General features: G+C 36.2%; 1 protein-coding gene across 1 annotated transcript in view; it reads right to left on the reverse strand.

Moving 5' to 3' along the window:
• LOC127553208 (cytochrome P450 20A1) overlaps positions 1-10,754 on the reverse strand; it is a 50,391-nt gene extending 39,637 nt beyond the window's left edge. The window contains exons 1-4 of the mRNA XM_051983756.1: positions 10,613-10,754; positions 5,645-5,694; positions 3,077-3,243; positions 318-463 (exon numbers count right to left, since the gene is read on the reverse strand). Coding sequence (XP_051839716.1) covers positions 318-463; positions 3,077-3,243; positions 5,645-5,694; positions 10,613-10,684 — 435 coding nt within the window. The 5' untranslated portion in view covers positions 10,685-10,754. The remainder of the gene's footprint in view (positions 1-317; positions 464-3,076; positions 3,244-5,644; positions 5,695-10,612) is intronic.
• Between the last annotated feature and the right edge of the window lie 72 nt (positions 10,755-10,826).

Raw genomic sequence — 10,826 nt, forward strand, 5'->3', positions numbered from 1 at the left:
AGTGAAATATTAGAAACCTCAACATACATTACCTACCTAAAATATGCTTATACAAAGTATATTCTATTCCTTATAACAAGCTAATACTGGAAAACTCAAAAGTAGTTTTGGCTTTCCTAACCTATATATTATTCTTCCAAATATTTTCCAAATGCATTAAGAAATAAAAAAATCTAACTCATACAGCCTAAGAGAGGAATATATTGGTTAGAAATGCAAATATATTAAAATTTCAACTACTGAGAAACAAGTTATTTGTAGAGTTATACTATTTATATGTATTGTAAAACCTGAGCCCAAATTATATGCCACCTTACCTTGACCATGACAGCAAAATTACTCTGTAGAGACTTGTTTACACCATTTTCATAGAGCTTTTTCCTTATGTGATTCTCAACTGCATCCCCACTAAGACCACATTGATACATTAATAAAGGTTTTAGCATAGTTTCAAAAGGATGTGCTGAAAGACAAACATGATAATTCTAGATAAGTTATCAAGAAGCTACAGAGACAGAAAACTTTAAAAGATAAAATGCTAAAGGTTATAATGTAACTTTTTCCCTCAGCTCTCTTAATTTTCTTTCCCAATACTGAAGAAATCAAGATGAAATGGAAATTGGCAAGATCATTGGAACACTGACTAGGAATCCAATGTAAGATCTATGTCAAATGTATTATATTTTCTTCATTAAGTGACTGAGAAGTCACTGTAGCAAAACAAATACAACAAATCAACAACAAAAATACCTTTGCAGATTTTAAAAGGAATTGGATATGTAAAATGGTAAGTAATTAAAAGGATTTGCCCCAATTTAAAAGTGAATTACAAATCACTATTGATCAGAGGAATTAATTAAGACAACTCTGAGATACCACTACACACCTGTCAGATTGGCTAAGATGACAGAGAATGATAATGACAAATGTTGGAGTGGATGTGAGAAAACTGGGACACTGATAACATTATTGGTGAAGTTGTGAATGGATCCAACCATTCTGGAGAGCAATTTGGAACTATGCTCAAAAAGTCATCAAACTGTGCATACCCCTTAACCCAGCAGTGTTACTACTGGGCTTATATCCCAAAGAGATCTTAAAGGAGGGAAAGAGACCCACATGTGCAAAAATGTTTGTGGCAGCCCTTTTTGTAGTGGCTAGAAATGGGAAATTGAATGGATGCCCATCAATTGGAGAATGGCTGAATAAATTATGGTATATGAATGTTATGGAATATTATTGTTCTATAAGTGATCAGCAGGATGATTTCAGAGAGGCCCAGAGAGACTTACATGAACTGATGCTGAGTGAAATGAGCAGAACCAGTAGATCATTATACAGGGCAACAAGACTATACTACGATCAATTCTAACAGACATAGCTCTCTTCAATAATGAGATGATTCAAACCAGTTCCAACTGTTCAGTAATGAAGAGAGCTGTTTACACCCAGAGAGAGGACTATGGGAAATGAATGTGGACCACAACACACTTTCTGTTGTTATTTGCTTGCATTTTGTTTTCTTTCTCAGTTTTTTTTTCTTCCTTCTTGATCTGATTTTTCTTGTGCAGCAAGATAACTATATAAATATATATACACATATTGGATTTAACATGTTTTAACATATCTAACATGTACTGGACTACCTGCCAACTAGGGAAGGGGGTTGGGGGAAGGAGGGGAAAATTTAGAACAAAAGATTTTGCAAGGGTCAATGTTGAATTTTTGTAAATAAAAAGCTTTAATAAAAAAATGAATGAACAATTTATCTTTCATCTATTTCCAGATTTACCTGTACTTAAAATTACAATTATGGATCTCACTCAACAAAAACCTAATTCAAAGTTATAAATTTGTTTTGTGTCTCTAGTACACTGCTCTTAGTAGGTAGATCATTGCCCTCATTAATATCAGTAATTATTATGTAAAAATAATCATTATAGTACCATTATAATGATCCACTCACTTTACAAAAACTTGTTTCACAGAATTTAGAAATTAAGGATCAATAAAATAGGACAATTTTGTTCATAAAATTGAATAACTTTATCTTAAGGATTGCAATAGCAAAGTACAGCTTTTTTCTACTAGACATTATAAATTCCCAGACAAAAATAGAAGGGCAGAAAGAAGTTCTGAGAATTATAGATGTTAAATAAAGCAGTTCTCAGACACAAGAAAAATTTCCATGATTTGAAGAAGAAAGGGGGAAAGGAAAGGAGGAGGAAAAAACAAATATATGGGAATACTGTAAAGTTATAAAAATGATGCAAAAAACAGGGCCAGAAGTACTTCACACAGCATGCCACAGACCCATGCAATCATCTTAACCTTTTCCTTCCAAAATTTTTCAACTAAATGTATTGAAGAATTTTTTTCCCCCTAAGGGAAAAGCTCTGGTTTTATAAAGGAAAAGAAATTTACTTGTTAGAGAACTTTCTTAGAATGCATCTATATCTATTCACTTATTAAATTGGTAAAATGAATATAAAGTATATATATTTGCAAAGTATCTAAAATAGAATTAATTTTTAAAAATAAAAGTATGAGTACAGTTAATACTGATGTTATTTTCAGAAATGACCAGATATGTGCAAAGTCATGTATCTTTAATTTTTAATTTTGTGTACCAAATTTTCTTTTTTTCTTCCTTTTTTCTTGTCTTTTCCTCCCTTTTTTGATTAAAGCTATTTATTTTCAAACAAATACATAGATAATTTTCAACATTTATCTTTTCAAAACCTTGTGTTTCAAATTTTTTTCCCTCCCTTTACCTACCACTTACCCTAGACAAGTAATCCAAAACATGTTAAACATGTGTAATTCTATACATATTTTCACAATTATCAGCACAAGAAAAATCATATCAAAAAGGGGAAAAATGAGCAAGAAAACAAAATGCATGTAAACAATAAAAAAAGGTGATTCACACTCAGTCCCCATAATTCTCTCTCTGAGAGCAGATGGCTTTCTTCATCACAAGATCATTGGAACCACAAACTTTCTTTTTAATGTAAATATACACGTTATTTATATTAAAAGTAAAAAAAAAATTAAGAAAGACAATTAAACTTACATGTCCTGTTGGGATTGATATGTTGCTTTAGTGCATCAATAGTGCCCAAACTAACCACAAGGCGCCTGCCAAACCAGAAAGACACTACTGGCCCATATCTCTCATGGAGATTAACCAGGAATTCATGTAAACTTCCACTCTTTACAATATCTGGAAGATTTCCATCTCTGGTGGGAAAGCAAAATTTAGGAAGGGGGGGAGAAAAAGAATTGATTTAACTTATTAATCTCAGAAGAATTGAAAAAGTAATAGAAACACTAGTTTGTTATAAGTAATGATGAGTAGATGGAATTCAGAAAAACCTGAAAAGACTTACATGAACTGAAGCTTAGTAAAGTGAGCAGAACTGGGAGAACATCATAGATAGTGACAGCAACATTGTGAGATAATGATGAACTATGATTGACTTAGCTCTTCTCTGCAATGCGATGACCCAAGACATTTTCAAAAGATTCATGATGGAAAATGCTATCCACATACAGAGAAAGAACTATGGAATCTGAATGCAGATTGAAGCACACTATTTTCACTTTTTTTGTTTTTTGGGCTTTTCCCTTTTTGTTCTATTTCTTCTTTCACTTGACTAATGTGGAAAAATGTTTAACATGATTGTATATGTATAACCTATATCAGATTGCCATCAGAGAAGCAAAGAAAAAGGAGTTAGGGAGAAAATTTTGGAACTCAAAATCTTTTAAAAGATGAATGTTGGAAAACTATATGTGTTTTAAAAATACTATTTACTAAAAATTGTTTTAATTTTAAAAAGTAATATAACCAATTCTGCACTTTTTAAGCTCTAAAAAGATAAGAAAGGTATAAATAATTCAATATTATTTGGCTACAGGTTGTGATTTTGTATCCTGGGACTGCTAATTCCCTATTATATTCTCATTTCTATCTGCAAGTAAAGGTGTAGTTTCAGTGCCTCAAATAATGTGAAATTGAAAATTGATTTTTCACTTTGTTTTGTTAAGAATTAAGCTAGATTTAATATTCCCCCTGCTGTTCCTTTCCCTTGACAAGTTTACAAGGTAACTTTTGGTCACTTGAGTCACAATTCTATTCTTGGATATGTACCTCCTGCTCCTTGCAACTTTACCCCTTATCTTCATTCAGGAGAAACTTATTTAACCTAAAGGTCAAGCTGATTCTATCAAAGATGATGCAGCCACTCTCAATTTTCCAAATTACACTTCTTTTTATGGTTAAGGAGGTTTCAAAAGGGGCGATCCAAAAGATGTCATGTCAAGCTGATGTCAGAGGTTTTTACTTTTTAACCAATCAGAAGAAAGCTCACCTATGTTACTTGGGGCTTTGCTCTGTCATCCTATAAAGCACTATAAAAGACCCTGGCAGCCTTCACTGTTACTTGGAGTCTTTGATCCCATTTACTGATTATTATTAGTCTGGTTAATAAATGAATTATACTCTGATCTTAGGACCTCAACCTACCTTCATTTGCATTGAGACATGTTTTTTGTGCTACAGACCATCTCACAGACAACCAAACAGCTATATTCAATACAATACCAACGCACCAAAAACTTCCAGCCCCACAAAACATAGATCACAATAGAACTCTAGTTAGCTACGAATAGCATGTTAATCCTATTCTGAACTAGTTTCTGGTTTTAGAAAATGCATATAAGTAAAATCTGGAGGAGAGCAAAAGGTGAAACAACAGCAAGTATAAGGGCAATATTTTGGGTGATATGATTAGATGAAACACTCTAACCTACATGAATTTATCAGGAAATCTTATCAGATGGTGCAGAAGTTGGTGGATTTGGATCTAGTCTTAATTCTGTCACTTGATCTTTTGTTTGGTCACCTATAAAAAAGAAGGCTGGCCTTTGAAATTTCTAAGGTGCTTTTTAGTTCTGAGATTCTGGGATTCTGTCCCAGAATGTAATAGTCAGCACCTGCTAGTACCTCCAGAATTCAGGAGAATGGGTAGGCAAGTCACCACAAGGATTTTCTGATAGAGAAGTTATTCTGTTCCCGGGATAGCCTTAGGTGGGAGTGGCACGTGCTCCCAAGAAGGCCAGGAGTCAGAATGCTACACATGCACCAGATTATATCATTTCTGTAAGTGCTTATGTATAAGGTACTTTTTAAATTTGTTATTAAATGAGAGCTGTTCTGATAATCTAGAAACTTCAACAATTTAAAACCAGATAACAAAATCATCCCACAATTTTTAAGCTTCCTTACCCTGATACAGTTTTTTTTTATTGTGTATTACACATTAGAGAAGAAAAATGAAGAACTTTTGCCTGAGCAGTTTTTTAAAAAAATTCTTTCTTTCTAATTTTTTCCCTTTTCTGCATAATTACCCTAAATGAGAGAAAGAAGGAAAGGAGGAGAGCATGAAGTACTATCCTCTGGTAATCAGATGATCCTCCTCAGGATGCATTTTGCTAACTGATAAAGTAAAGAGAAAGAATGACAGAGGAATAATGTGATCTGTAGAGTTCATAAGAATCTGAAAGGGAAATAGGCTTCAGAGCAATGTACTTGAGTTGTAAATTGACTATTTTTGATACCAAAGAAAGAAGTACTTACTTTTCTTCAGTTGGAGTAATCCCAGGAATACCTGAAGCTTGTCTAGAAGCCTAAAAAAAAAAAAGGTATTTGCTTAAGTACAACAAACTATTTATGTTGTACAGTAACTGCTGGCACCTAATGATCATCAAGCATTTTAATAAATACATAATAGCTCTTGCTATATGTCGGGCACCATGCTAAATTCTGAGAATGCAAAGAAAGGCAAAAATGGCCCCTGCCCTCAAGAAGGCCACATGTGAATGGAGAAGACAAACAGCAGATGTACAGCTAAGATAGTATAGAATGGACAGCAGTAAGAGTAATAGAATAACCAAATAGGCCTTCTGTTGTGCTGAGACCTGAAGAAACCAAGGAATCTGGGAGGTTAAGATGAGGAAGGAGAGAATTCCAAGCAAAGAGGATAGTAGTGTTAAGGTTCAGAGCTGGAGAATAACATCATGTGCAAGTAGGCCAGTGTGGCAGGATCACAGAATAAATGGAGGAAGCATAAGAAGACCAGAAAGAAAGGAAAGGTTGTGACGGAATTAAAAGGGGGTGGAGAGGAAAGGAAAGGGAAAAAAAAAAAAAATATATATATATATATATATATATATATATATATATATATATATATATATTGTATTTGTTATTGAAGGTGAAAAGGAACCAGATATATAATGTATTTGTTATTGAAGGTGAAAAGGAACCAGAGGGGTTTAGTGAATCGGAAGAAAGAATGTGACATAGTTAAGACTATTCTTTAGGAAAAACCTTCACTTGAAGGATGGATTGGTGTCAAATCAAATCAACAACATTTATTAAGCACTATTTGCCAAGCACTGTGCTAACTGATGGTGGTGAGAAGAGACTCAAAGAGACCAACCTGAAGGTTCCTGCAATAATTCAGACATGGAGTAATGACAGCCTGAAACAAGTTGGTGGCTGTATGACAGGAGTGGAAAGGAGATGTTGAAAAACAAAGACAAGTATAACAGACTGCATAGGGGGAGTGAGTTCAAGAAAGGGGCAGAAGATGACACTGACTTTACCAATCTGGGTGATTTCCCTCTATAGGAATAGGGAAGTTCAGAAGAGGGGAGGATCTGGAGAGGAAAGTGTGTTCTATTTTGGACTTTGAAAGGCTTATTGGGAATTCAGCTAAAGATGTACAAAAGGTAAGTTGATGATGAGGCTAGAGCTCAGGAGAGAGCAATCAAACTGGGAATCATTGTTAGAGAAATAATAAATGAACTCTTTGGAAATGATATTACTACATAAGACAATATAGGATAAGAGAAGAGAGTTCCAGACAGAATCACAGTTCTTTTCTCTGACTTTTACTCAATACCTCAAATTTTTTTTTACTAAGCTTAAAAAGTTGGCATTTAATTCAATAGAAGACATGATTTTTATTTCTCAATTCTTTTTTTCTTGTGCAGAAGAAAAAATTTTGTCTTGATATCATTTGCTAACTTTATTACAACGCAATCAAACAAAATTTAAACAGATTTTCTTAACTTTTAAGGGGAAGCTATTTTGGGTTGTTTGTTATAAAGTAATTGATGTGTCAAAATAAAATAATTTTTTAAAAAATATATAATCACAATGACTATAACAATAAAAATAGAAGGAACAATCACAAAATAACCAAAATTTAATGTTTCAAAACAACAAAGAACAAAAATACAAGAAATGTGAAGAAAAGCTCCCATCCCACTCTTTTACAGAAGTGGAAGATTCATAGTTGTGGTACATTGTACATATTTTCACATTTTTTCAATATATTGATCAGTTTTGATAATTTTTCCTTTTCTTTTTCTTTAAAAAATATTATTTGTTATGTAAGATGACTATGGTGGGTAAGGAAAACTAAGAAATTTTGATGATAAAAATAAAATATCAATAAAAAATTTTAAATGAAAAAAAAATGTAATCCTTTGATTTACACAATCTCCCTCACTTTGACAATAAAAAAGGGGTTTAAATTTCTCTCTATGCCCAAATTAAAATTTTTTTTTATCATTTGTTTGACTTAAAAAAAAAAGGTTCAAGTCCCTGTTCTGTTTCCCATACTGTATGTTGAAAGAGAGAGAGAGAGAGAGATAATAAGATATTCATTTCTTGTCCACATGTTCACATAGTACTTCCTATAGCATTTTAAGAGTCAGAAGGTAAACTTCTTGAGGGCTGAAGCTCTGTAATCCCAGTGCTTAGCACAGTATCTATAAATTTTAAGATCTTGAAAAATAGTTATTGAATTGAAATGAACAAAATTATTCTAAAATAAACATCATGCTTTAGTTTAGCAAGCAAATGTTAACTCCAAAGGATATATAGTTTATAAAAGCACTACCATATGGAAATTGATCAAATCAGTAATATAAAATTCAATTTTATTGTGGAAGAAATGTATTAAAAAAGCAAAACAAAGCTCTCATTTCTCAATACCTTCAAAAAAAGAACTCTCTAAACATATTATATTTAAATGTATCTCTACTCCCCCTCTTCTTAAGATCACTGATGCTTTCCAAAAATTTCACTGGAGCAAAAGATCATTCCAATTTAAAGACTATTTTGCAATAGGAAGAAACTTTGACTAGGGTTCCTAAATTTGCATATTTTAGGTAGTGAAAGTAAAGTTATATATTTTGTATCATTCATGTAGCTTATTCTGAAATGTAGGTATGCTCTGAGGAAAAATTATGATGATTTTCATAATCATCAAGATATGTTTATAAAATGAATTTACTAATTATTTAGATTTCTCAGAACTGCCTTTTCTAAATTGAGAGCCAGAAACTCACAGTGTAGCTTGAAATAATTAATCTACTATGACAATGTCTATATTCTTGTACTGTACTGTACCTGTGTACATGTGAATTGAAGCAAGAACTACGACTATTCCTATCAAAGAACTCTGGAAAGGGAGTGATTACGGGCCTCAAAATATGAAACAACCTAAGAATTGTTGTCCATTTATGTGCTTGTCATGGGAAATAAATCAAACTCTGAAAATGATTGTATTGTAATCCACTTTCCCCCTCCCTTCCCATTTATGATTTATGCATAAAATCTCTACCTTTCCTGCAACAGGACGAGGTCTCCTACCTAGAACTTCCAGTCTGCAAACTATATTCCTCATTCTGAAAGTGACTGAACAGCTACTTGATCTCTAAAACCTGTCTCTAGGTCTGCTTTGTATGGCTTCCTCTATTCATAGTTTAGAGACCAAGACAGTACAATTCAGTTAACAGTTTCTTTCTTCCTCCCCCCTTTATCTCCAAACAGCACAATTACTTGAAAAGATTGATGAATAATATATTTTGAGCTTCTTAGATTGCACTTACCATTATTAACAAACATTTATTAGGATCTACACTATATGTAAGACCCAGCATTGTGGATACCAGGTATAAGAAACAGTTTTTGCTTTACAGGGGCTTAGCTAGACAATCAGGGCAACTCTGGGGTCAGGAAAACTCATCTTCCTGAATTCAAATATGGGCTCAGACACTAGCTGTGTGACCCTGGGCAAGTCACTTAACCCTGTTTGCTTCAGTTTGCTCATCTGTAAAATAAGCTGGAGAAAGAAATGACAAACCACTCTAGTATCTTTGCCAAAAAAACTCCAAATTGGGATCATAAAGAGTTCCCCACTATGATGACTTACACTGAAATTGTATTCCAAACCCTTCTCTCTACTCACCCAGACACTAACCCAACCCAGATACTCCTTTATTTTCTTTTCTCTGAATATTGCCAATAGCCTCCTAAAGGTATCCCGAAAGCCAGTCTCTTCCTCTTTCCAAATCATACCCCAGCGAGGACTACCTACTTGATATTCCTAAAGCACAGTTATAGCCTTTTTACTTTCCTGGGAACCCTATTCTGGTTTATTTGTCCAAGCTGATCAAACCCTCCGTCATTATGGCCAAACCGACTGGTTGTCTCCACATCATGACACTCCTTCTGGGTCTTTTAAGCTTTTGCACAAGCTCTTCCTCTTTGCCTCTGGTTATCAAGGCTCAACTCCAGCGGCACAAGGAGACCTTTCTGGATTTCCCCGAGGACTGGTACCCTCTTCTCCCAATCACTCTTTTGCTTTTCCCTGTAGCTCCAGCACTTAGTAGGATGCCTGGCACAAAGTAGGCCCTTACTACATGTTGATTCACTGATGGAAATAGCCAACCACTTCAGTATGTTCGCTCAAAAAGCCCCAAATGGGGCCCCGAAGAGTCGGGCACAAGTGAAACGACTGAACAATAACAATCTATTAGAATGAGATGGGTCGGTCAGGCTAAGTGACCTAGAAGACAGGAAAGACCTCTATTCATACCCAAAGCTCTCCCTCCTGATGTAGCCAAGCCCCGGTCGCTGGAAGAAACAGTCTCAGGGTCCTCGTTTGAGAAATGGGGACTAAGAACCCTCTCCTGGGGCAGGTGGTGAGGAAAAAGTTTAGCAAACCTAGAAGCTCCCCCTAAATTTGAGCTGTTATGATAATGGGAATGATGACTTTTCTCCTAATGATTCAAAGGAATTTTCCGGCATTTTTTTCGCTGCTCCCCTGAGACAGGAGGAGTTACCCCTTAACTGCCGGAGGTGAGGTCGGGGCAACTTGCAGGGGAAGTGACATTTTCCAAGCTGGGAGAAGCACACTTCGGGATACGTGGTTCGCCCCACGTGCTCCCCGTCCCCCTTCCACTCCGGCTTCAGGGAGGGAGGGAGGGAGAGGCCACGCGCCGACGCGGGCCACAGGTAAATCACACTCGGCTAGGAGGAACACCGCAACTGGGGGGAAGCGGGGGAGGGAGAAGCAAGAAAGGGAACACGTGACCCCCACCGCCTCCGCCCCCTCCCCAGGCCCAGCGAGGCGGGGAAGCAAGCACCCCGTCCCGCCCCGAGCCTCCCGCTCCCCTTCCTCCCTCCTCTCGCTGCCGCGCTGGCAGAGCGAGCTCTGGGCGAGGCCCCGGGGGCGCGGCCGGTTACCGGGTAGAGGTACAGCACGGCTCCAACAAGGACCAGCAGGAAGGTGACGGCGAAGATGGCAAAGTCCAACATGACTCAAACCGCCCCCTCCCCTGCCCTGGGACCCCGACCCGCGATCGACCGTCCTTCTCTGCCCGCGGCTTCGCGCCCTGACGGGGCTCAGCCCTCCGCCAGAAGGATGGGGCCTCGCGAGGAGCCCGCCCAGGGGCGGGGT

This window comes from Antechinus flavipes, chromosome 3 (genome assembly GCF_016432865.1).
Source record: "Antechinus flavipes isolate AdamAnt ecotype Samford, QLD, Australia chromosome 3, AdamAnt_v2, whole genome shotgun sequence".
Taxonomy (NCBI): Eukaryota; Metazoa; Chordata; class Mammalia; order Dasyuromorphia; family Dasyuridae; genus Antechinus; species Antechinus flavipes.